Source organism: Ambystoma mexicanum, chromosome 3p, assembly GCF_040938575.1.
Source record: "Ambystoma mexicanum isolate Mex_15411 chromosome 3p, UKY_AmexF1_1, whole genome shotgun sequence".
Taxonomy (NCBI): domain Eukaryota; kingdom Metazoa; phylum Chordata; class Amphibia; order Caudata; family Ambystomatidae; genus Ambystoma; species Ambystoma mexicanum.
Window position 1 is genome coordinate 173,491,358 of NC_090925.1, and position 27,184 is coordinate 173,518,541.

At 44.1% G+C, this 27,184-nt stretch overlaps 1 protein-coding gene across 4 annotated transcripts in view; it reads left to right on the forward strand.

The window, feature by feature from the left end:
• LOC138580215 (alpha-2-macroglobulin-like protein 1) overlaps nt 1-26,182 on the forward strand; it is a 1,347,911-nt gene extending 1,321,729 nt beyond the window's left edge. For all 4 annotated transcript variants that reach the window (XM_069650572.1, XM_069650575.1, XM_069650574.1 and 1 more), the window contains 5 exons: nt 8,306-8,396; nt 10,708-10,776; nt 19,896-19,998; nt 25,492-25,521; nt 25,933-26,182. In XM_069650572.1, coding sequence (XP_069506673.1) covers nt 8,306-8,396; nt 10,708-10,776; nt 19,896-19,998; nt 25,492-25,520 — 292 coding nt within the window. In that variant the 3' untranslated portion in view covers nt 25,521; nt 25,933-26,182. The remainder of the gene's footprint in view (nt 1-8,305; nt 8,397-10,707; nt 10,777-19,895; nt 19,999-25,491; nt 25,522-25,932) is intronic.
• The last annotated feature ends 1,002 nt before the right edge of the window (nt 26,183-27,184 follow it).

Consider the following 27,184-nt stretch of genomic DNA (forward strand, 5'->3'; position numbering starts at 1 on the left):
CTACCCTAACCCACCCTACTCCCACTCTCTCTACTGCCACTCACTGACCCCCACTATCTCTAAAGCACCTCACCCCTCATCCAAGTGATCCTCACACACTGGTCCACCCCAGGAACTGGATCCAAAAGCAATGGCCGTGTCCCAGTCATCTGTATGACAGATCCCGGGGCCTAGTGGGTGAGACATCTACAACATCTGGTTTCTCACAGCACCCTCCCCCATTTCCTACAATACACTTAGACTACACTATACACCACTGATAGTGCACTCTCTCAGATACCTCACATTATCTAAACTCTGCCACCAACTCTCCAACACTCTGCTCTGCCATCCAACCTCCGCCTGGTCTCTCAGTCCCCCTGCAGCTCCTCATGCGTCCTTACCTATACAACCCACAGCCTGCCTTTCCTGCTACATGTTCTTATACTTCTGGGCTGGCAGTTCAGTATATTTCTCACACCCCATTGGCTGCAGCGCTCATCTGACCATATGCACCAATTGCTGCCTGTTGTTTCCCCAGGAGGAGTGCTACACAGCTGAGAGGCTTTACAAACCCCTCCTCCCCCATTTCCAGCATGGGTTTCCTAACAGTCTCTGCTGGTTTTCTGTCCTGCTGAGTGGTTGTAAATTCGATTTTCTGTTGACATGGTATGTTTTGCTGCTTCTCTGGGATGCTGGCCACTGTTGTTATAAGGTGTTGTTTCATGGTCTGCGTGAATTGCTGCTCTCTGGGTTATCTGGTTGTTTAATTCTGGTCCTGGTTTTCCCGATGGCTTGCTGGTGCCTTCTGGGAGATTGTGCTCATAAATAAAAAAGAGAGAACTGTGGCGAGCAACGTTATTGGGAGGCATTGAGATAACATGAGTGGTATCAGTGTTATCATTTTTGGCCAGGGGGATTTTCTGGAGACCGCTGACCCCCCTAGCTCCCCTTGACAGGGTTATAACTCTGACTTTGTCACACCACCAAAAGCTAAACACCTTTCTAGCCTGAGGGCTCCCATCAAGAACAAATATTCAAGCAAAGAATGTTTAAATAATGTAAGGTATGAATATAATGCATGGTTTTAAGGGAAACATTGACCAAAGCATTTCAGTCTGCTATCCTGCAGAATCTGCAGTTTTCTTCTGTGGGTCATCTTGCAATATTGTCCAAAGCCCACCAGTTGTTTCTAGGTGGTGTGACAAATCTGGTGTTGTCATCATTACTTTCCCAGAGAACCCCTCATGTGGCCAGGGTGAAGCAGCCGTTTCCTGATCCTCGCCCTGGGAGGGAGGATCACATATGGGGAGATGACCTTGTAGAGGAGGAGCCAAGTGCCTGTACCGGAAGTCCCGCCCCTATTTTGCCTATATGTTGGAAGCCAGAACTTGCGACATGCACAACGCCAATAATGGTCCCTATACCGAAAATAAACTTTGGGCAAGCTGCACCGAGACTTGAAGATAAGGCTATGCTCATACTCCCTTCTATTCTCAGGTGCAGTGACACAGTGATACTCTTTGCAAGGCTGAGTTCAAAGACAATTTGAATGGCAGAGAGCAGGAGTGATGATGGATGATGGGCTGATTGGGTGGGGAGGCATGGTCAAGTCCAACCCACCAGCACCTTGGGTAGCAGCTTGCGTGCTGCTAGCGAGTGTAATATTCCAGAAGGGTACTAGCGTGCCAACCAATCATAGAGGGCCACATAGCAAAGAGCCCTATAGTTTGAGACCAGAAGCCACGTTGTGTATTTTATGACACTGAAGATGACTTGCACTAGGTGTGGCCATAGGTGTCCACCTAACCTTAGAGACCCAATCACAATCCTATCCCGCATAGAAAGTATACCTAGATGTTCCCCGTAGACCAACCACAATCTAACTTAGGTTTTCTTATTTTGACACGTACTATGACGTCAATGATGATGACTTTTTACTATATAACTGTGTTCTTTCATGTAAATCATTGAGAGACTTTAGCGAATGTCCGATGATGTCCATTGTACTCCCTGTTTTAGATCATTGTTAATAAAACATCTAAAGATCTGCCAACTTCCTGAGTCGCTCTTAGTATTGGTGTAAGAGTAAAATCTGCATCCCCATCCATCCCATATAGCGCTACCTCGCTTAAAGGGCCTGCGGGTTCAACCTCATTGGAGTGGGGTAGACTCGCCAGATGAGACATGGCATCCCCATTCAGTTTTACCTCCCTCTTCACTTATGATCAAGAATCCTCCTTCTTCTGCTCTTCCTATACACTTTCTCCAAACTTCCCCTTGATCATCTCTAATAAGTACTGACACAAGGAAGAAGACAACCTTCCTTCACAAAGATTATCTTGTAAGTACTGGCATGAGGGAGAAATACAGAGGAATGAAGATTACCTTCAGGAACTACTCAAAGCATTCTAGCCAGTGGTTGCCAGATTCCTATTGGTTCCCTCCCAGTAGAAAAACAAGAAGGGAACCAGGAAATGTTGTCAGACACTCCCTGGAGGAGTCTGGAGCCAGGGGGACATGCTGCTGATGCTGCTGCTGGAGGGGATGCTCTGAACCAGAAAGCAGGAGGACCCTTGAAGGACCAACTTGGGTCCTTACCTACCTGAGAGCTCCAGGAAAAACGGCACCATCACCCAGCTAGGAAGGGAAGCTGGGTCCCTGAGTATGCTGCTACTGTGCAGACCCAGTAAGGGTCAATTCTTCCCACAAGGAACGCAGAGAAAGGAAGCTGTCGTGTTTGAGAAGAGGTGCAGGAGCAGTATTACCAATTGTGTTCCATGAAGCTCCAGGAAAGATTGAACAACCACCCAGCCCAGAGTACAAGCTGGAGCCACAGCAGAAGGAATTGTCAAGAAGCTGCTGACCAGAGTAGCTCACTGTGAAGGAGAAGCACAAGTATGGGCTACTATACAACAAATACATATATGTGAAAACTAATATTAGTACTCAATTGAAAGTACTTTTATTGAATACCAGGCCACTCTTGAAACATGCCCTAGATGTTACCACTTATATTGTTGATCAATATATCGTTGTATGTGCTTTTACTGAGACATGGTGTGATGCCGCAGCAGGACCAACGCTGACTATGGCTATTCCTTCCGGCTATGGCATTCTGCAGCAGAATAGACAGGATGGAAGATGGGGTGGAATTGCCTTTAATTTTCTTTATTTTTAAAAGCACACTGGAGGTTTGGAGGACTGAGATATCTGATGTTAATGAGAGTGAGGTACTGCAGATTAACATTAAGACCAATACTGAAAACACTTATAACATGTTCCTGGTTTACCGACCTCCATTCACCATGACAGACATCTCTACACATCTGTGCCCCATGCTACTTCCCACCTTGAACACTAAGGCTATGGTCTGGGAGGATTATAAACTTTTCTTGTGAAATAAGTCAGACCCTTATGCCAAATGCCTGGAGGATGCTCCGGGGGATCTTGGTTTTGCTCAACACATTAAAAGATCCACCCACATTAAAGGGAATACCCTAGATTGGGTTGCCACATACAACACTGCTATTACAGATCCTATGACTTACCCATGTCCTTGGCCTGATAATTGTTTTATACACTTCACTATACTGTGTGATGTGCCCTTAAAAGGATGGTTTCTGAAAAAAGTTACAATAATATTTAGGAACCTAAAAAAACGTACTCCTGAGGCAATGGAACCTTGGTTGAGACCATTAGTAGAGAAGGAGAAAGAACTTGATCGGGTAGGTGACATTGTTTGTGCCTATCAGCACTAAAATCACTAATACTCTTGCACCGCTGAGAAGTAAGCGGGTGGTAGAAAGACATGGGAATGCTTGGTTTACCCCAGACCTGCAAATCCTCAAGACCGCTAAAGTCAAGTGTCTCTACCTATGGAAATCCACGTATGACGAGTGTCACAAGGAGGCTTACTTAGCAGAAGCAGAAAAGTTTAAAGAAACAGCGATACTGGCAAACAAAACACCTTTGACTCTAGGATAGATAAAGCCCAGTCTGAGTCCAAGGAACTTTTAAAGATTCTGAAGAAACTCGAAAATCCAGGACCAATAAATTCAAACATGAATAAGGATGTTGCTTGGTGTACCTCGATACAGGAAGCAATGTGCGGAAAACCCAATATCGAATTAAACAAAAAGTCTGTCGGCCCCATAGCAGACAGCATAGCCCCTGCAACATACACACATCTGATACCGCAAGGTTTGATTTCAAACCTATTTCAGAATTGGATCTTACAATGCTTATTAGCAACATAAAACCAACAATGTGCAAAAGGGATGTGTGCCATGCAATAGTCATAAAAGCATGCTCTCCCTTGCTGATTGGCATGTTGTGCACATTTATCAATGGCTCATTCAGAGAAAGCTATGTTCCTGCTTGTATTAAGAATTCCTGGATCACACCCCTATTAAGAAAGCCTGGCTTGCGTCCGGATATACCTACCAATCACAGGGCTATCACTAACGTGCTCTTTCTGATGAAGATCCTAGGAAGATTCTAGATTGTGTAGCATACACACAAATAGAGATATATCTAAAGACAAATGGGATTTTGAATAGGTGGCATTCAGGCTTTAGGGAGAACCATGGCACAGAAACGGCCCTATTAGATTTGAAATCCAGATTGTTACAAATCATGGATAAGGACCAAGCTGCACTACTTATGTTTTTGGACCTTTCCGCTGCCTTCGACCTGGTGGACCACGCAATATTGGCCATCAGGCTGAGGGAGGTGGTGAGCTTTTCAGAGAGTGTGGTGCAATGGGTTAACTTTTCTGAGTAACAGATGGTGAAGAGTCTGCAGTAAAGCTGCTGAGGCGCAACCTGTTCTTCTGACATATGGTGTGCTTCAGGGGGCTTGTCTTGCTCCCTCGCTTTTTTATATCTTTACCGTGCCACTTTTGAGCCTTCTGATGGAAAATAATGTTGCTTTTACCAATTATGCAGGTGACACGCAATGTGTCATCCACTTCACTGGTAAGCATAAAGATGATAAGGAAACCATTAATACAATACATGGACATATCCAGGCATGGATGATCAACAATGCCTCAGCATTAAATAAGGAAAAAACAGAGTTTATGGTGGTTGGCACTGAGGAGAATATTTGCACATTGGGTACGGACTACACCTCTTTCCAGGTGGCAGGATGCAGTATTTCGACAAAAGAAAAAGTAAAAACAATGGGGGTGTACTTGGACCAGAAACTGAATATAAGGGCGCAGGTGAGTAGCCTGGTCCCCTCTACTGCATACTGCATTAAGCTGCAGGTGCAGCTTTGTCCATTTATCTGAAAGGTCAATTGTGAATCTGTGGTAAGAGCCATAATAAGTCAAAAATTGACTATTGTTGTAGATTGTTTGTGGGCATAGTCAAAAAAGAGTGTACTCGACCGCAAATTATTCAGAATATGGTGGTGAGAGTGATCACTGATTTGCAGAGAAGGGATCATATATCAGATGCCAGGCGTCATTTACACTGGCTGCCCGTAGAGGCAAGTATCAACTTGCGTCTGCTGGCGATTAACCATAAATGTCTCAATGGGTCTATCCCTTTGTATCTGAGGCTTTGGTGTGTGTAAATCTAGTATTAGGACGTTAAGATCAAACAAAGCCAGCCAACTCAAAATGCAGGCTCACCCATGTGATGAAATGTGCTTTCTTCATGGCAGCGCTGAGAGTCTGGGATTCTATTCCGCTTGATTTCAAGGAGCTAAGCAGTGTTTAGGAAAAGATTTGAAACATTGCTGTTTAGATAATGCTATCATAATTGGTTGAACTGGAATCTATGTGATCACTGCGCCGCCCATAATGTCGACAGTTAAATTGCTGACTCCCATTATGGCTCAGCACTGTGATCACATGGATCACTGTGCCCTGCACCCCCACAACAGCCCCCCCCCGGTGTGCCGATGTCTCTCCTCAGACCCTGCAGTGTCAGTTCTTGCCCACTAACGTGGGTCTGAACTGGCGCTGCAGGGTCCTTTTTCTTTTGTACTTTCTTTTCTTTATTGTCCCCCGCTTCCACCTAATGGAAGCGGGGGACACCCCCGCAACCCCCAAACCCCAGTACATCGACAAAGGAAACCGGGCGACACCCCCGCAACCACTGCTCCCATTAATCGGTTTAGTGGGGGTCAACATTTCATTACCACACAAAGGTGCAGTAATGAAAGGTTTGCAATTTTTGGGGTGACATTTTGGTAATATTCAGTTGGACTGTAGTATGATTGCTGCCCGCATGCTAAGTGCGATATGTTTGAGAACTAGGCATGCCTGACTGTATTCAGTGTTATATGTTGTCTGTGCCCTTAAGCCCCCGGGCCTTATGGGGTGAGTTACAAATATTTTATAGTAAATCCTGCGATGAGTGGTGGTGTGGTGTCTTAGGGTCCTGTAGTCAGTAGGACACCCACAGGACAGAGACCGGCATGACCGCATGGAATATGGCTACTTCCCACCGTGGAGGCAGAAGGATCCATCCGCCAAGCCCGAGGCTGCTGCAACAAGAAGAGAGGCCAAGTGGAGCACCAGCACCAAGGGTCTGTGACCCACCATTACCCAGGGGAAGTCTGGAAGGAAGAGAAGCAGGGCAGAGTGCCACCAACAAGGATCTGCAACCCACCATTACCCAGCAGAAGCCTAGGAAAAAGAGATGTCGGACAGAGCACTGCCATCAAGGGTCTGGGCTCCACCAATACCCAGGGAAAATCCTGTGAGCAAGGGAAACCGGGTGGAGTACCGCCAACAAGGGTCTAGGACCCACCATTACCCTAGGGAAGTCGGGGTCCGAGGAAATCAGTGCGTAAGGGCACCACCTACCAGAAGACCAGGACAGATGAAACCAAGGGCCTGGGACCCACAACTTTCCCAGGAAAGCCTGAACAACCAGAATTGAACAAAGTGAGAAGAAGAAACCCAGAACAAGAAACCCCAGTAGAGAGTGAGATGGGTGATACAAAGTGTGAGACTGGTGCGAAGGAACACACTAGGGCAAGGGAGACCCCAGTGTGTGTGTGAACAATCAAGTAGGAATGCAACCCCTTGTGGAGGTGCTGCTGAAATAAACCAAGGGCAAGGGACCACCCTTGGTGGCCACAAGGTAAAACCCTTTGTTTTGCCTAGTTTTCTTTGGAACTGCAGCTAAGCAATCTAGGGGAAGGGAAAACGCTAGACGCCTACAAATTTGTAGAACTGTGCCAAGCATTCCTTTGAATGTCTAAACACTCTAGGGGAGGGAAGACCCCCTAGGAATATACAAACCAGTTGAACTGTAACAGATTTCGGGAGCTTTCTTTCTTGATATTCTGAAACCTTTTCTGTCTGTGAGGAGGACCCAGGAAGAACTTGCCCTTTTTGGAACTTTTATTGGAACACTGTTTGGAACTTTCTGTTTGTTTAACATTGGAACTGTCGGCTAAAGAAGACAGAATCCTATGCCCATGTGTTATGTTCTTTTAAGTGTAAGGGACAGAGATAGGTTAGATGAGATGGTGGATTTGCATGTTGGATTTTTGACCATCCTTAGTTTTAGTTTTGAGGTAAGGCAAACCCTCTTAGTGGTTAGGGACAGTCAGGACCTTCCCCAGCCCCTTTTTCTTTTATTGTTGTCCGAATAAAAGACTTTAGCCCAAACAAATATGCCACCTGTGTCTTGCCTCTCTCTCTCTTTCTGCACACTTACAGGGGCATATTTTGAAATTGTTTACTCATGCTGCCCAGGACACCCAAGTATCCCGCAGCCCCCCAAAAAAGTGAGACATTCAACTTAATTAAAGATAATTTCTTTTTTAATTAGAGAATTGTGCTACCTGCCAAAAATATATTTGCTAGATGCTTTGGTAACACACTTGATTTCTACCCCCCAAAAAAAGAAAGAAAATAAAACATGACTTCTACCACTGACTCAGTTGGGAGACTACTGGAGCAACCTCCTAAATCCCTCTAACCCCACTTCTATCCCTCTCTCCTTGCTGCACAGGGACTCCACCGTTGAACCTTTCCTCTTCTACCACACTTTCCACAGTGCTGGGAGGACTCCTGGTCCCGCTGCTCCTTTTCATTCACCTGTGTCTGTCCTGGGAGCAGTAAAAGAACCGCCCTCCCTCTTCTACCCCTCCCTATTTTACCACTCCCTCTTCTGTGCTCTAAGACTTGGATGCCACATCTGTCAATGTCTCTACTATGGTGGAGATTCCCCTATCAGCCTCCCCTTATTGACCACCCATCCCTCAATGTGATATCCCCATTGTTTCCTTACACACTCTTCGACAACAGAGTATTTGAAAATATGTGCCTTCAACATGTGCATACCTGCTCTTTCAGCTACACAGGGTCTCGTGTGACTACGAACATGGCTCTGATCGAGGTGGAAATGCTGTCTGGCTTCCGCCCAGATGAAGACTCTTTAATAGAGGTAAGTTTGTGCAGTGCACGCCTGAGCCATGAGGTGTACAGGGTCTTTCTCGCACCTCCAATAATCCTGCATGTTGAATTCATAATATTTCTCCCACCACAACCTAAGTCTGTTTATCTCTGAGTATTGTAATTGCACACTTCGACCAACTGATAGGAAATGTGTGTACAGAATCAGACAGTGATTTAGATATCTTGCAGTTTGATCATATTACTAAAGAGCAGTGGCCTGGTTGTGTTTTATGCTATCAAGATGCATTGACGGTTTTGTGCAAGTTATTTCCACTAAGGTTGAAATGTATATTAATTTGATACAAATGTATTGATTTTCATGATATGCTTCAATTAAGATGGACAGTAAATTTATATTTATATACTCTAGGTCATCCTTGTCTATAGCCTGAAGAAGGATAATTTAGAAGATGTGTAACGTGTTGGGAGATTACTTAGCAAATGGATAATGCTAGTCCACAGTAACTCATCAACATATATTTCAGAAACAAAGAAAGCTTAGGGTTTTAATCTTAGTACAGTTTGTATGTTTTGTTTCTAAGAAAATGCGTTAGTTACTATAATTCTTTGTACCATATTGACATATATAGTTTGTTGAATATAAATTGGGATGTTGAATCCTGAAATGAATCACATTTGATGATTTGCATTTAGAATGCAAGTCCTATAGAAATTGCTACACTGGCCAGAGGCAGGCATCATACCGTAAGGAATGGACTTCCTAGACTTTACACAGGAATTGATTCTGAAATCTCCTCGTGGGGGATGCTTGTCTTTTGGATATAGGGAGGTAAAAGGCAGAGAATAGGACAAGGTTGAGGCGTGCCCTAAAGATGAGGGAAACTGCTGAGGGTTCAGATACAGTGGATAGCAGTCGAGTACAAAGAGAGAAGTGAGACGGGAGCCACACCTACGGTGCGTGCCTGGTCTTGTGTACAATCACTCACACTCACTGAGGTACCTCATCTACGTAGACTTCAGAGGTGAAGCATACCGTGCGTTCCAGCATAGATCACAAAGGGCCTTAGAAGGCAATCCAGATATGTCAGGGGCAGCAGTTGGGGAGAGGGCCCATTCATGGGCAGGTAGACACCAGAGAGACCAAGAGCACAGACCAGATATTCCAGAAGTGGCCGCCATCAAATAGAAGGCTTGAGTGAGGCCAAAGAATAAGAAACTGGCAGCTGCATATGCCAGGAGTGGCCACCAGAAGGAGCGGAGTGGCAGAGAAGAACAGAAAGCAGTGTGTGCCTATGTCAGGAGTGGCCATTGGAGCGGAGCAGGAGGAATGAACATAGCGGGTCTATGAACGGCAGCTATGTAGGCCAGGAGTTGTCAACAGAGTAGCAGTAATTCAGTAGCAGAGAGAAGGGGGCGCCAAGTGTCAATGGAATAAACATTTTGCAAGTCATGCTCATTCGTTTCTGTGGCACTTAAGTAGGCGAGTAAGGAACACTTCACTGTCAATACAGCCGCCAGAGTTGACCTGGATGAGAGGCTTTGATTATAGAATGTGACCAAGGATTTGTCTCCATGATTGTAGAATAATACCCAATGGTTGAAGTGCTGACGGAGAAAGTCTGGGATTATAGAGTCAGACCAGGTGATAAATGTGTGTTGAGACAGCATGGTGGCACCAGAAGCAAATAGTTTCAGCTGCTTGGTACCCCTGGTCTCCAAGATGCACATATTTGTATTAAATGGATTCAGTCAATTCTCGTATGGCAAAGCAAATGGGTCTCAACCTAAAGAAGAGTCTCCTGACAATTTTCCTTTACTGATTACTCTTGAATTAAACATTATTTGGCTCTACCCGTTATTTTCTTAATTCCTTTGTCTGTTGTTGATTCTTCAATTCTCTTTATCCGTCTTTTATTTTATAAGTCTTTAAATTTCGTCCCAGTCTTCAGCTTTCTTTCTTCCTGCTTTTGTGTCTGTGTTTGCTGTCTTTCTTTTTTTCTTGCTTTCTTTCCTTCTTTGTTTTCCTTGTTTCGTGTCTTCTGCCCATTGTCTTTCTTTCTTTTTCAGTTTTTATGCTTTCTTTCTAATTATGCATTTCTAGTTTTGTGCCAATTGTTTTTTCAGCATGCATGTCTTCATATCCTCTGGCTCTCCTCCTTTGTCTTTGTCCCATTTATTTGTATCTCTCTCATCTCACTTTTTCCTCCTCATGTTCTTATGTCCTGTCGTTTTCTCTGCAGCTCTACCCTTCTCTTCCCTTATCCCTCTCTTTTGTGCCTTGCCTTGCTTCTCACTCTCGTTCACTTTGTCCCATGTGTCTCTCTCTCTCCCATGATCAGGTAGAAAAGCATCCCTTGGTCAAGAAAATAGAGAAAAATCAAGACAAGGTTATCATCTACATGGAGGCGGTGAGTGCAAATACCCCAAACTGGGGCAGAAAGCTGATGCTCTTTGCAGGGGGTCTAGAGGTGCGTTAATGCCACAGCAGGAGCAGATGGAGGGAAATGACGTCACCGTAGGGACAGAGGGGAGGCTGTGGTGTCACTGGGGAATGAAGGAGAGTGTCTAGTACCGCTGATGGAGCAACATATTTGTGATATCACTGCAGACAGAAAGGGAGTATTGTATTGGTTTTTATTTCCAAGTGAGAGGCTATGGACATCGCTTGCTCATTCATTTGCTGCCCCAGAGTATGGACAGGGCACCGCCTGAAAGGTTCCAGTGACCCGTGAATGCGTCTTGGCCATTGTGTCCTCATGAATCCCACCCGAACTTGCAGTGGGATCTGAGCTCCTGAACTAACCTACAAAAGAAACAGCACACATACTATTTCTAGACTGGTTCAGATGCGTAAAATAGTAGTCAGTCCTTGCCATTATGGGCGCAATCTCAAAAGGTATAGGGCCTCATTACGAGGCTGGCGGACTGGGTTTAACAGCGCCGGTAATGGTGCCGGTGCAGTTAAACACATTCCGCCCTATTACGAGGTTCCCTTGCGGGACCCGTTACCGACGTCTGGTTTTACGGCCCGTTGTTAGCTCCCTCCAAGGTCGGAATGTCCCGGTATTTCCCCATTCAGGGAACCCAGACCCGGACCAGAGTTTGGAGGCATGGCTACCTCCAAACTAGTAATGAGGCCCATGGATAAAAAAGTACTATTTCTATCAGGAGGCCCAGGTGTATGTATACTATACTTGAGAGTGATGTTTCTACATGACACTTTTTTACTGGCTTGATCTGCCACCCCCCTTACACATCTCTCCACTATTATCCCAGAAACGTCCCATAAAAAGCCTCTGTGATGCTGTTCATCAGTTCACACCAGGTGCCACCTTGTTACTCAAAGGGGGTTGAAGCACCTGCACTTCATGAGGAGGAGTTTGTGGCATAGGAGTCTTTTCAAGTACATAGGTGATCAGTCCTCCATTGTTTTGTGATAAGTGGTGAATACAGGGTTTAGCGCCTACCTTGCGCACCTGCAAGATTAGAGACCAGGTTTCAAAACTGGCAGGATCCCCTCCTCAACTGAGCAAATATCTCATCTCCTGGGTGTCCCCTAAACTACTGTGTCCTGGGTTTCAATCCACTCTAGCATTGTTGTTTTGAATATGCTGATGGCCGCTGTATATACTGGTTTCTGGCTATCAGGGGCAATCAAGACTACTTTGCGCCACGGCCCTGTGTGAATCGACAACCAATCATCCTGCCCCCCTTTCTCTCATTGACATCCCGTCCACCTGACCTGACTGTTGCCTCTCTCGTGAACCCACCCCATCCCCCTGACCCCAACAACACATAGTTTCCCCATGATGAACACAGACTCTTTCAGCAAGTACATCTGTTTTCATTATAAATCAAAAGTAGCAATATAAATGAAAATGGTCACATGAATTTACATTATTAAACATTACTGAAATATATTACATTAGTGAACATAAGGTGACATTCTGTATGTACTGCACACAAAACCAAAGCCAGGGATTCAGGATTTAAAGAGGATACCTGAGGTTCTTCAGATGTTTCCATTAGTCCTCCCCATTGAATTTGTGGTAGTTCAAAACATATAGCACACGCCGAGAACAAAAGGCCGTTGCTTATCTGAATGCCTGAACCCAGGGGTGAAGATAAGACAACTGAAATTATGAAACATTAGCACACTCAAACAATTCCATTACTAGTGTAAAGTATGCAGGCATTCAACGTCCCATAAAAAGGTACAATCCGAAAATTGAGATCAGTGATGGTAGGAATAGAATAATCTGGACAGAAGTACGAGTAAATAAACTAAGCCAGAAGATGGCAATTCCAAAAATTCAAACCAAAGGTAGGGGGACGGTACGGGCGGACAGTTGTATAATGGTTTTAAACTTGTTTGTCCAAAAAGGGGGGTAATGGTGGCAAACCAAAATATAAACACGACCACACTTTTGACCCCCATGGACAGAAAAAAAGAGATTTGAGAGCTGACTGCGACAATTGTGGGAAAAGAACTCAGAAATCGTAAGAATTGAGGGGAAAAATCAGAGGCTCAATTTTAGGAATTTGGGTCAGAGGATATAGAGCTAATTTAATCCAGAAAGACAACAACGTAATGCCAAGAACCTTGGTATCTAAGAACTTCGGCAGAGCTCTGAAAATGACTGAAATCCTGCAACACTTCCCAGTTAGCTGGCAAGTAAACCCCATGGCAGAAGAAATCTGGACTAGCCACTTCACTAACATCTTTAAACCCTTGTCAGTGACTGATAAACTAGAGGAGAACATTGAAAAAGAGAAATGGGCCTTAACAGTGGATGAGGAAGATATCCTATCTTTATATCTAAAAGCAACGGGTCGAGAGCCCTGGGAATGAACGGTTTATTGAATGCCATACTAAAGAAATACCCAGTATTCTGGGAAAGGATACTGGCAAAAATGTTTAGATCTATTGTTGACGCTCAAGTAATACCATCTTCATGGTGAACCACAATAATCCAATATTCAAAAAGGACCTACGATCACTACCTTCCAAATACCGACCTATGCCGCTGCTAGATGTGGTGTATACATTGTTTGCTTCCCTGGTTTTAGCTGAGCTGGGAAGGTGGATAACTACATCTGGACAGAACTCAATATGGATTTGTGAGAGGAGGGGGAATGGCCCTTTATGGGTTCTTGTTAAACTATCTAAAGAAGCAATCCACGAGAGAGAGTGTTCCCATATACATGGCCTTCATTGATTTCACAGTTGCATTTGACAGAATAAATATTTTCCGCCTATGGTCCAAAATGAGGAAATGGGTTGTCCCATGGGCCTATTAGACATGATTATTCAATTATATACGAATACCTCACTCCATATCAGGTTAAACCAGCAAGGAAAACTGTGAAACAAAATTGTAACATTCAGAGGACTAAAGCTTTATTTAAGCTGTTTGTCTGTGACTTAGGTGAATCCATGGCAAATGCTAGAGCTACCTCCCACCCCTAGAATAGCAGGTCAGGGGATTGATTGGTTATTGTATGCGGATGAGCTTGTCCTGCTTGATAAAACACCTGTCGGAATCCTAAGGTCACTAAACACCCCGCAGACTTATGCCATAGCCAATACTATAGCAATTCATGTCTCAAAATCAAACATAATGGTGTTAAAACATAGCCACTCTCAAAAGGAAGTTAGATTCAGTTGGGTGGTGGCAGACTCCGTACTATTAAGAGTGGGCGTATATTGATATCTCGGCTTTAACCTCAATAATGACAGGAGTGAGAAAATAAATGTAGAATTATTGCGCCTGACGGTTGAGGCACTAGCGGCACAGGGTTTACTGATTTAAAAAAAAAAATTGGTCAATTCTCTCTACTCTAACTATGTGAATTTTATAAGCTAAATTGTAGTATACGCAGCCGGAAGTTACATGTCCTGCTCGCTAATGAATTGGAATCATCTGGAAGGTTGTTTTTGGAAGAGGGTCTTGGGCCTTCCGAAATGTGCTCTGATACAGATGCTCCATTTTGAATTGGGTCTGTTATCTTTAAAATCTATGGTGCTGTGGAAAAGGTTGACTTTTTCAAAAATGTTTGTTGGCCGATGACTCCTCCCTCCTAATGATTATAGCAAGGGTATTAAAGAAGGACAAACATAAAATACTCTCAGTTTGTAAGGAGGAGTCTTTACAAACACAGAGATGTAGGAAGGGAAGTAGAGGGTCTCATTGATTGTGAACCCACAAGGACATAGACGTATTTACAACAAGACCAACTAGGCCCAGGGTAGCAGATTGCCAGAGGAGCAGCATTTTATTGCACTTTAGTTTAAATTTACTGGTTGTCAGTTTTAAAATATAAAGCCAATTTTGTTTGTCCCAATCTACCCTGGCAGCTAAAATCTTTGATAGCCAAACATGTACATATGCTTCATATTTGCAAAAGGATCATTGTTAGGGTGAATTTTGTTTTAAATAAATAAGGAAGCACGTATCAAACCCAGCGTGCTTTAGTATTTAGTGATTCAGTCATACAACTCTCACAGACATATATGACAGATAAAAAAGCTCTTTGGTCATTCTTATCTTCTCCAAATGCTCTTTAATAGGCAAAACAGCCAAAACCTCATTGGATTTCTTGGTGCCACTTCACATTATCTTTGGAGTTCTTTCTAATCGATACACACATACACTTTGTTAAGCAATCACTTTTATATTCAAATATACATGACATGCATTTTTTAAACTGCTGCAAAAATGTTGCATCATTTTACAATATTAAATGCATGCCTATGCTTAAGTCAAGCACAGAGTTTCCACAGGTGTATTAAAATGATGTTCAGAAGCAACACTAATTTCGCCCCCGCCCCCTCCCAACGGCCTCACATTTCAGAGGTCTGTGGTTGTCCAAAAGGTGCAAGTATGAAACAGATCATAGAGCAGTTAAAATGGCAAACAGTAAATCTGGATGTGCAAGTGCATCCATAAACCTGTGAAAAGATACCCAAAGCCATAGAAGGGCGAGAACAAAAACTGTGTGCCAAAGGTACACACTGTTTCACAGCTGTAACCGTGACCCATAAAGATATCCATTCAGCCATCTTTACAGAAGCTGCTCAGTGTTAAGAAGGCAAATGGCCGCCCTTCGGTGTTTATCACGTGCCTACTACCAGGAGAACCAACAGCAAAGTATGTCACAGAATGCAAAACTGTTATGCATATAAGTAATCTTTACATTAATTATATTTTAAATACAAGGTAGGACTTTTACTGTGAAACAGTACTTCAAACAACAGCAGAACATCTATATCTATACCTCTCAACATGTTCCCATGTATAGTACAGTCCAACCAGCTCTACGGAGTTAACAAAAATGTCAAATTACCTTATATGCAAGCTGGCAAGGCCCATAGCCTAAACTACACCTACAAAGGTAATATTGTGCTCGAAAGCCCAATCCATTGCTCCATTTTACTCTTGGAGTGTTGGGTATTTTGAACAATTGCCCAAAAAGCAATGATGTAAACAGTAGGTACCACTTCATTTGTTATAAAACGTGCTTGCATTGTGCAGCTAAGAGGAATGCTAATGCTCCCCACACATGAATGTTCAGGGTCTCCCCTGTCCATTACTCCACCATGAGAATGCACAGCCAAAGATTCCAAGAACCTTCTCCAACTCTCTTTACTCTCCTGAGGTGTTTCTGCCAAGGCAGAGTTTACACATTTCACTTGTGATTTTGCCATATTTTAATGGCGTTCCAGCCAATGGGATTAGAGGTACATCTGCTGCAGCAGGTACTTGCCTTATTTCCATTTTACCTCCAGCTAACACCAGAGCTTTAACCATGAGAAGGGCATTGAGTTATTTTTCTTCAACATTTTTATAAAATTTGCCTGTACCACTTGCATATACTTCATATGTAAATATTACCATTTAACAAGGCTGGATGTAGAAGTTTTGTTATGTTGCATTAATATTACAGACCCATCTAGGCGCTTCTCATAGAGTGACAGAAAGCAAAGTGTGAGAGAAACCAGATATTGACATTGAAACCAAAATTCCTCATTCCAACCTTCTCTCACTTGTGTCCAGTTGGCAGACAGCTAATGTTCTTATCACTTCCTCTAAAAGATTGTTTTCGGGCTTAACCGAAAGTAGACAATTAACTGTAACAACTACCTATTGTGCACTCAACTGTAGAACACATTGCCTTCTCCAAATCGTGAGCAGCAGAGATCTGGGAAAACACTCTTTCAACTATCATAGACAATGACAGACTTGAATTAATAGAGAAGAAGCAATAACTTTCTAATCCCTGCACATCCATGTTATGGTGCCAAAATGGGGGACAACATAGGGATGAAGGGGCATAGTTTGGACAACCCAGGTATGTTTATGTTAAGGGTGCCTGGCTGGCCTTGACCTTCCATGCAAACAATCACGTATATCACAACGCAAACATCAAGGCCTTTATGTCACACACTACCTCTTCAGTTTGTTTGCACTAAATCATTTCCAATTATTTGACCAAAATATAATTTGTATTCACATAACAAAGTAATTTAAAAGCATTCACATATCCACATTTTTCAGACCACATTTAAACATTTAGACATATTTGTGTAACCCATATTAATGACTCATTTCATTTCCAGACACAAAACAATCCAGTGATTACAGTTTTGGGACCTATCAGCCACATAAATCCAACATCTATATGCTGTGTTTGAAACCACAACCCTGGTTTATTACAGAGTTCTTTCAATCCTTTGTTGTGCTTTTTTTCTCTCTATATATATGTATGGCCTGCCCTTTGTTAGCAGTGTTGTTGTAAATTCATAGAAAGTTGACACAGTGTGTTTCGGTCGTCTCAAGAAACCTGGTTGATGTTCTGATCCCTTGCAGCCTTCATCAGGAAGTAACCACATTTTCAAATGCCACAATGTGTATTCTGTGTCTGTGGAAAAGTAAAAGTGTATGTGTATATTAAACGGGGTGGAAGCAAGTGTGACATGTTGATTCAGATATGACGATTAAATGTGTCTGGGAATATTTAGGAGGTCACTATGTGTACTACTGCACATCCTACCTTGGCAGTAGCCAGAACCAAAGTGGGGAAACCAGTGGCCAGCCTGACTAGTTGGGAGATTAAGTTGTTAACCTGCACCTATAATTAAATATAGAAAGTATGTCAGTATAAGTAGGCACTCCACTTGTAATAATGTCTCCATGTAACAAATTGTTGCAACCTAGATGACTGACTTACTGAGTTCAGGCCGTTTTGCCCATTAGCTGACCTCTGCTTCTCTGGAGAAAATACATTCCAGGATGGGAAGGACCAAGCTTAACTCAGGGAATAGAACCTGTGCAACAGGGTACATAAAATGACCTAAGGGAAACACCAGCCAAGCAATGACAAGTGAAGAACAATAACACATTGTGCTACACTTTTAGGACATCGCCCGCTGTGCTCGCAATTGGTAGTGTTCCTCCATTAGACTATCAGACTCTGATATTAATGAGGATGGCTGCTCGCTGGGACCTGGGGAGAAAGTTTCCAAAGTCACGAGAGACTCTGATATTAATGATAAAGGCTACTCGCTGGGACCTGGCAAGAGAGTTCTCGAAGTCATGAGAGACTCTGATATTAATGAGAAAGGTTACTGCCTGAGACCTGGGCATAGAGTTTCTGAAGGAACTGGGGACAGAGTTCCCAAGATCATGAGCGACTCTGTTTTTGAGAAAGGCTACTCGCTTGGACCTGGGGAGAGGGTTTCTGAAGGAACTGGGGACAGAGTTCCCAAAGTCATGAAAGACTCTGACATTAATGAGGTAGGCTGCTCGCTGGCATCTATTGACAATAAAGTCAACTGCTGCCTGCTGGAACTTGAAGGACAAGTTCTTAAAGCCATTGGAAAAATTATGTAAGAAGCAACGCTGCATCCTGGAACTTGAAATCATATCCCTTGAGCCTTTCAGAAACTGAGTCCCGAGAGAACAACTACATATTATATTGAATGCTGGGGCTTGATGTCAAAGCTAACAGACACAATTAGATACTGACCGTGCACATACATATTACATGCTGCAGACTTAAGGAAAGTACCTAGAGATACTGGGAAATGTAGTGCACAAAGAACAGTGCATGCTAGGACGTTAAGCTAAGGCCTGCAGAGATGACTGGGCACTGAATGTATATAGGAATATTGCATCACGGTACTTGGAGTCAAAGTCCCAGGACACATTGAGAAACACTGCATACAGGAAGAGAGAGGGGGAGAGAGAGAGAGAGAGAGAGAGAGAGGGAGAGAGAAAGAGAGAGAGAGAGAGAGAGAGAAAGACTGAGAGAGAGAGAGAGAGAGAGAGAGAGAGAGAGAGAGAGAGAGAGAGAGAGAGAGAGAGCGAGAGAGAGAGTCTAAATACCAAGTTCCTAAGGACATTAAGTTATATTAAAAATGTGACAGAAATTGTGAAAAGGATTTGAGTTCTGGACCACAAGTTTGAACTCTACTCCACTTTGTAAACTCCTAATGTTGTTGAATTGCCACTACTGTTAGATTTCCTCCAGGGCCTGGGCCTGTCTCATCATGTCTGTATCTTATGCTTCAGCTGGCCTGTCTCATCATGCCTGTATCTTGTGCTTCAGCTGGCCTGTCTCATGTCTGTATCGTGTGCTTCATCTGGCCTGTCTCATCATGTCTGTATCTTATGCTTCAGCTGGCCTGTCTCATCATGTCTGTATTTTGTGCTTCAGCTGGCCTGTCTCATCAGGTCTGTATCTTGTGCTTCATCTGGCTGTCTCATCATGCCTGTATCTTGTGCTTCAGCTGGCCTGTCTCATCATGTCTGTATCTTGTGCTTCAGCTGGCCTGTCTCATCATACCTGTATCTTGTGCTTCAACTGCCCTGTCTCATCATGTCTGTATTGTGTGCTTCAGTTGGCCTGCCTCATCAGGTCTGTATCTTGTGCTTCATCTAGCTGTCTCATCATGCCTGTATCTTGTGCTTCATCTGGCCTGTCTCATCATGTCTGTATCATGTGCTTCAGCTGGCCTGTCTCATCATGTCTGTATCTTGTGCTTCAGCTGGCCTGTCTCATCATGTCTGTATCTTATGCTTCAGCTGGCCTGTCTCATCATGTCTGTATCTTGTTCTTCATCTGGCTGTCTCATCATGCCTGTATCTTGTGCTTCAGCTGGCCTGTCTCATCATGTCTGTATCATGTGCTTCAGCTGGCCTGTCTCATCATGTCTGTATCTTGTGCTTCAGCTGGCCTGTCTCATCATGTCTGTATCTTGTGCTTCATCTGGCTGTCTCATCATGCCTGTATCTTGTGCTTCAGCTGGCCTGTCTCATCATGTCTGTATCTTGTGCTTCATCTGGCCTGTCTCATCATGTCTGTATGTTGTGCTTCATCTGGCTGTCTCATCATGTCTGTATATTGTGCTTCAGCTGGCCTGTCTCATCATGTCTGTATCTTGTGCTTCATCTGGCCTGTCTCATCATGTCTGTATCTTGTGCTTCATCTGGCTGTCTCATCATGTCTGTATCTTGTGCTTCAGCTGACTCACGAGCAGGAGAACATCCGCTTCCAGATGCTGCGGGATGTTGAGGTTGAAGGTGTGCAGAAACGATCTGTAACAGCCTACGACTACTATGCCCCAGGTGAGATCACCCACCGCACCCCCTACAGCAACCATGTTTGGCCCGCAACGTCTATTATATCCTCGATCTTTCTTGTAGATCATTAAGGTAATGTTTGTGATGGCTGGTTAGGTCTTGCACATTGCTTGGTTCTTTCTCTGCTTCTTTGATTTGACTATTTCTTGCTTTCGTTTCTCAGTCTTTTTCACTTTATCTCTTTGCTTCCACATCTTGCTTATTTCTTGTTTTGTCTTCTTTTTCACTTTCTCCTTTGCTTTTTTGTTAACTTTTTCATATTTGTTTTTTTCTCACTTCTATTTATTTCCCTCTGTTCTGTGCTCTCACTGCCTCGTGCACTGCACACTCGCAACTCATTGTGCACTGCACGTTGCATTCACTCTTCAGCCTGAACTTCACCTATGTAGCACCCACTCTACTGCATCAGTATTGCACACTACATTCTGGGCTGCACCCTACACAATACTCTGCAATACACTGCACCCTGCACTACAACCGATATGCTGCACCTACACTCTCTGGCTACCATACATGAAATTCACATGGCACCACTCATGTACCACTCCATGCATTTTCTATGTTCAGTTTTTAAAGTTATTTTGTACTAATGGTGAGGCAGGTGCCTTGACGCTGATACCCCAACAAATCAGGGACTGCCCTTAACCACACCCGTATTAATTAACTGCCAAAAAGAATAAAGTTAGGTCTATGGAAACCGCCAGACCTTTACCTGTTTGCAGGAATGAAGATGCATGTTTATTCCCAGATGCATAAGGAAGACCTTCCTCGAGGGGGCAGCCCCACTGAGAAGACATTACACTCTGCTGAGCCCTACGCACCCTACGCACACAGAGTAGATGTTACTCCATGGTGGCAAAAAGGACTAGAATGCAGAAGCCTAAATGTATTTCTGGTCACAGTCACTTCATAACACCTCCAAAGAAAAGGAAAGGTGAAGTGGGAAAAGCAATCATTCTTAGCCTTCAGTTACTCTCAGCTCAGCTATGCTTGAGGGAACAAGGCATGGGAGAGGAGGGAAATATTACTCTCAGCTCAGCTAAGTGTGAGGGAACAAGGCCTGGGAGAGGAGGGCGATATTACTCTCAGCTCAGCTAAGTGTGAGGGAACAAGGCATGGGAGAGGAGGGAAATATGACTCTCTGCTCAGCTAAGTGTGAGGGAACAAGGCCTGGGAGAGGAGGGCGATATTACTCTCAGCTAAGCTAAGTGTGAGGGAACAAGGCATGGGAGAGGAGGGAAATATGACTCTCCACTCAGCTAAGTGAGAGAGAACAAGGCCTGGGAGAGGAGGGACATATGACTCTCAGCTCAGCTAAGTGTGAGGGAACAAGGCCTGGGAGAGGTGGGACATATGACTCTCAGCTCAGCTAAGTGTGAGGGAACAAGGGCTGGGAGAGGAGGGGCATATGACTCTCTGCTCAGCTAAGTGTGAGGGAACAAGGCCTGGGACATGAGGGAAATAAACCAGTACTTGCAGCAAAATCAGAGGGACCAGGATGAGTGCAATAACAACATGGGGTCACATACGTATAAGGGCATGAGTACACAATTCAAAGTGCTAAAGCAGGGGAGAGGATCACGTCCATTCACACTGCGGCCTCCAGTGCTTGGATCATGGGCCATGCAGAAGAATCAAGGTCGGAGTTGAAATGCTTTCCCAAAAATACCACAAAAGGAGGTTCCTTCTTTTAAGACATGAGGAAGGATGCAAGCAATGTTTCCGCAACGGATGGAAAACGATATGAATGTAGCTGACCCCAGAGTGCAACAGGGCAGCCATATGTTGGATTAACTGTACTTGAATGAGGTGGTAATCAGTACTGCCAAACAGGCGCTAGTCACCTGAGATGGAGTGCCAGGATCATCGTTGCCCTGTTCTGGACAGGTGGTTGGAGACAACGTCTCAGCAAAGATCGCAAACATCCATGAAGAACCAGTGTAAATCCGAGAAATTGATATCAATGTTTGTCCAGAATCACCATATGTTAAGGGTCTGGTGTATTGGCGAGGGTCAGGGTCCTAATGCAGAGGGCCGGGATTGTGTTATTTTATCAAATACTTAATTTTGGAAGCCGATAGTTTCAGCTGGTTGGTGCCCATCTAACCTGTGCAAACTTCAAGACATAGTCGTAACAAGGCTGTCTACAACATGCCACATATGGTTCACCAACTGCGGCTAGCAGCAGCCCTGTGCGGATAATCAGTGAAGAACAGAAGGGATTCTGTGTTCCTTCCATGGCAAAGGCCATATGTAAGATGCCAGCTGTCCGGGAAATGGCTCCCCATGCCAAAAGCCTGGACCAACTTCACGGCATTGCAACATGTTATTTGGAAGCGTGGGGTGCAAGTTAAGAATGAAAGTTGATGAGATATAGTGGTTGAGCAAAGGTTTGCTTAGCAGGTGGGGTCGACTGCAAATGTAAGGTTGTGGAGATAACAGATAATTAGAAAGAAGAATGAGGGGGCTTTTGCTGCTCATTTTTAAAATAGTGAAAAATCACCTCACTTTCCAACTACCATTCCAATGGGGGAATCTGGAAGCCTGTGCGACAGGGGAGGAGATTGCCTGCACTATTCCGATTGCTTTTGTTATTTAGAAATATAGCTGCCAGTGTTGTTTAGGTTGGGTAGCAGAGCATGAGTTGATGGCAGGGAACCAGAACTACACTGCAAACCCTGGCAGTTTAGTGATGCTGAAATGGGCGCATGAACCGACAAGGAGGAGGTTCAACCTGAAATTCACCCAAAGAAAGGTTATCAGAGTCATAGTCAAGATATACTTTGTGGAACACAGAAAATACACATTGACTACAGTTCCTCTTACACGCCGTATCTCGGAATTGAGCCTATCGGCAGATTCTCGATGCATAATAACCCTAATGGCGGAAAGTATGGTAAGATAGAGAATACTAACACCTGAATCGGATGCACATCCAAGAAATACATATGGCCAGAGATAGTATTGATCTATGGGGAAATAGAGTTCCAGAGTGTAGTAGCCATGACGGAAGATGATCAGTTCACCTTTCTGCCGGTAGTCAGGGAATTGAGATCAGGTTGTGATGACTGATGCGAAGACAGGTTAAAGAGATTAAAGAATAAATATATATCTTAGAAAGGCCATTTTAGGCACTAAATGTAATACAGAGCGCCTTGGAGACTCTTGGCTGCTGGATAAAGAGCCCATAGAGGGAGCTATCAATTGTTGAGAGGTGTTCCGAAATGGCACACCCATGCGATCACTCTGCCTACTGTATTTGAACAAGTTAGAAGCGTCTAACCAGGTAAGGAGGGCGACCCAAGTAAAGGCAATTCTTGTACTCAAGGTGTCAAGAAATATTTGTGGTGACCACCAGAGTATGCAGCTCAAGGGAGAAGAAGTGTTTTTGCTTCAAGATCTGTAGCTTCTGGAAATAGGCACCAGCAATGGTACCAACCTTCAGGACGAGTGAGAACTCCTCATAAAGCCCAGACTATGAACAGAAGGTTCTGGAGAAGGTGGGGATCCCAGATCAGCAAGAAGGATTCCAGGAATCAAAATCCTCACCAACAAATGCCTCCGTCTTGTCAGTGCTTAACCTCAGCCAATGGTAACCCGTCCACACCCCTCTGGCTTCTACTTTGCTTTGACTTTGAGGACCCCTAATGCGACTGAAAGGCCTTTCTTTTTCTCCAGTTTCTTTTTCTTACTTCCTGCCATGTTCTTACAGAACTGAAGGTGAGAATATACTCACAAGGCTATGGGTAGTTCTGGTATGGCTCGACGGGTGTTCTGGTCTGACAACTCTGGCAACACTCAATCTGAGGATGTCCTCTAAAGAGTGCGATCTTTTTATGAAACGCTGTTCTGCCTGTTACCATTGGAAAGACAAAGCTGAGGTTCACACGAAAGAGTAAATACCACTAGGCATACGCCAGGCTGTGGAAAGAAAGAACAGATGGTATTAGTGTATGTCCTAAATGAGGGTATGCTAAATGTGATAGTAGAAGGACTAACCTGAAATACACCTGGTTGTTGTTTAGGAAAAGGAGTGGAAGGACGTCTGGTGGATCACCCAACATCTATGTCTGGAGAATGGAGGCAGATGTGAAGGACTGAATGAGAGACCAGGGACACTAATAGGTGTATTGGAAATGAGCCTCCCCTGGGTTGGACTATGAGGAGACCAGAAGAGTGGGATTCGTATAAGGCCTAGAAGTGGAAGGAAGGAGTGTTAGTGTGAGTTACTATGGACCTGCCCCGGGGTGGAACAAGGATGCACTCACGTCTAATGGAGATACGCTTTTGCGTTAATACTGCATAGAGTTTATGAAAGTCCAGTGCAAAGCGTAATCTCCTGTTAATCTCCCTGAACCAATCCAACACTGTTCAATCCCACGTTGTGATAGCGTGATGTGACCGGGTTCCTAGAAGAATGCAATCTAAAGGTAAATCCAATCTCAATCCGTATAGTCAAAATGGTAGGTCAGACATAAAGCGAACATAATAAACATGGTAAAGGGTCATCCACAAGGCAGTCCGTTAAGACAGAAATGGCTCAGAGTTCTGGGTGGAAGGTACGGTACCATGTAGTAGGAATCTGAAGTGAAGTCGGGAACGAAGGCTGGGATCAAAAATTAGGATGTCAAACAGGAAACTGGAATTCACAGAGTAACTGCGAGAGTACTAACTTCAATTATAAGCGCCTGCGTTTGGCGGCTGTCCTCTTTTAAGGAGCGCAGTGATATGCAATGACGTACTGCCACATTTCACGTTTCCTGGACAACGGGAATGTAGGCAGTGTGGGTGCAGTCTGGCTAGACGCTCCTGGAATTTACAGACCAGGCATGGTAACTGCCAGGAAAGCAGAAGTGAGCATGAAGGGCCACACTGTTTGCGTAGTAATGAGCGCACCTTGTGGTGAAGTGTGACACTGCCAGAGTCAGGAAATATAGCAAACATTTAAAGACGTTTTGCTACATCCATTTGTTAAGTACTTTTTCACACAGAACTCTGAGCGTCTGTTATCAATGCATGCCAAACGCCCCCCCCCCCCACCCCTGCACTACTCTTTTACAAGGCTACGATCTCTGTGCCAATGTCACTACTTTGTAGAGCCTCCTTCCCACATTACAACTGTGGCATCCTTGGCAGGGGTGGGTTGAGGTGGAAGTCAGACCATATACCAAACATCTCCTTAACTTCTGCCTCCTGTAACAAACTCTAAACTCAAATCCTTTGTATGTAGCCCATTTACTCTAATTGTTTTTGGATTTCTCCTTTCTCACTTTTTCCTGTCTTTCTGAACATCGACCCTCCACAGTTACGGGTGATTTCTGGCTCTTTAGCTAATGACACACTCACATACTAGTCCTGTCCAACCGGGCAATCGTCTGGCCGATATTTACAAGGGGTGTGAAGAAGGGATATGAAAGGATACAATGTGTGTTCATTTGGGAGCGTGATCTCAGCTAAACTGTCTGGTTTCTCTTGCAGAAGATCGCGCCACCACCTCCTACTCCTGAGGTAACGTACCAATTCCTGTCCAAACCGACTCATGCTTGCTTTATGCTCAACTGTGCTCTGCATTACCATTGGATTGCGGAACGCGTAGATGTCAATGGCTCACTGCCACCTGCTTAAATTGTGACCGACACGCTAGCCACAGCTAAGCAATTGCTCCACTTAGTGGGACTCTCCCATGGACGAAAAATAGAATGAGTGAATGAATGCAGCAATATTTGTGGGAGGGGTTTTCCAGGGGGAGAGTTCTGCTTCACTGAGTATGTTAAACCCCGTGGGTCAAGATCCATGCCAGACACAGAGTACCCCACAACCTGTATTTCAGTGGATGCACCGGGATCCACTTGGAAAGATGCGTAAGGACACGTGCAAGTCTTGTCAGCAACTCTAATGACTATCTCTGTTTTTTTGCAGGAGTCAATAACAGTATCAGCTGCAACTCCTACCATCTCTAAAATGAAGCACAGGAATTGCATGAGAAACTAAAATGAACAATCAAGTAGATCAGGCTGAAGAAGGGAACATGTTATCCTGCTGCCCTTAGTTGAAGACATCATAAAAGCTGTTATATATAGCGCTTGGACTCGAAGGGGACCAACAGCTCTTTATACTGTAGGCTTTTGTGTTCCTGATTGATTAAACGTGGAGTGTTCCCTTAAATGAATACCTTTGCTTGTTATGTGTGACCCATTTATGTTAGTCTTCTCTAGTTATGAGAATAGCGTTCATAACATGAAGTCTTAGAGCACAAAATGTGAGCAAGCTCTGTTGAGGTCTGCAACATTCAATGGTAGACAAATGTGCCAGCTACACCTTCCCTCTTTCCGTCAAGGCGAGGGATGGTGGAAGGCAGTGAACTGAGGTTCCTTCTCAGCCCTTTAAAATGGGTTAGCAATACCTTAGAGATGGACGATGGATGCAGAGTTTACTCAAACATCAATAATAGAAACAACTCAGGTAGTTGGCAAAAGATACTGTTTTAATATCAATTATCTCAAACAGGGAGTACAACGAATATCAACAGACATCCCTCATCATGATCTCCCTCAAGACTTCTCAACACGTTTCATAAACAATTACATTCTTATAGTAGAAAATCATCATAGGTGATATTTAACCTGCGTATTACTAACGTCATCTTAGGTGGCAAACTACAAAAACCTAATGGTGAGTGTGATAGGTTCTACAAGGATCATCTAGGTATACGAACCATACTTCCCTTAAAATATGTCACTGTGAACGTCACTAAATAAACAACGTCTAATTGGCAACACAACTATAGGACCCTTGATCATGCGGTCCTTACTTTCCAACCTCCATTAGTACCCTCCCAACCTACATTGGCAGCATGCAGGCTGAAAGTCCAGGTGCAGATGATCTTGTCTTAACCATAGCTTCCCACCAATTAGCATATCCATCATCACCTCAGTGGTCCACTGTCAATTAGGTCTTTGAACTCGGCCTTGGACATGTTGTTTGCTCCGGCGAATTCAGGGGAGTGAAGGCACGCTCTGCCCTCATGCATACGTGTGACCATCATGCTCGTCCAACTTTCCCCACTTGACTAAAGACCACGAAATTAAGCTTTCAGTGTATTAAAAGACTATTCTTTAATAGACCTCTGACGTCTTCTTGTTTTTGTCCATGCCTTCTGAACAGGAGCTTC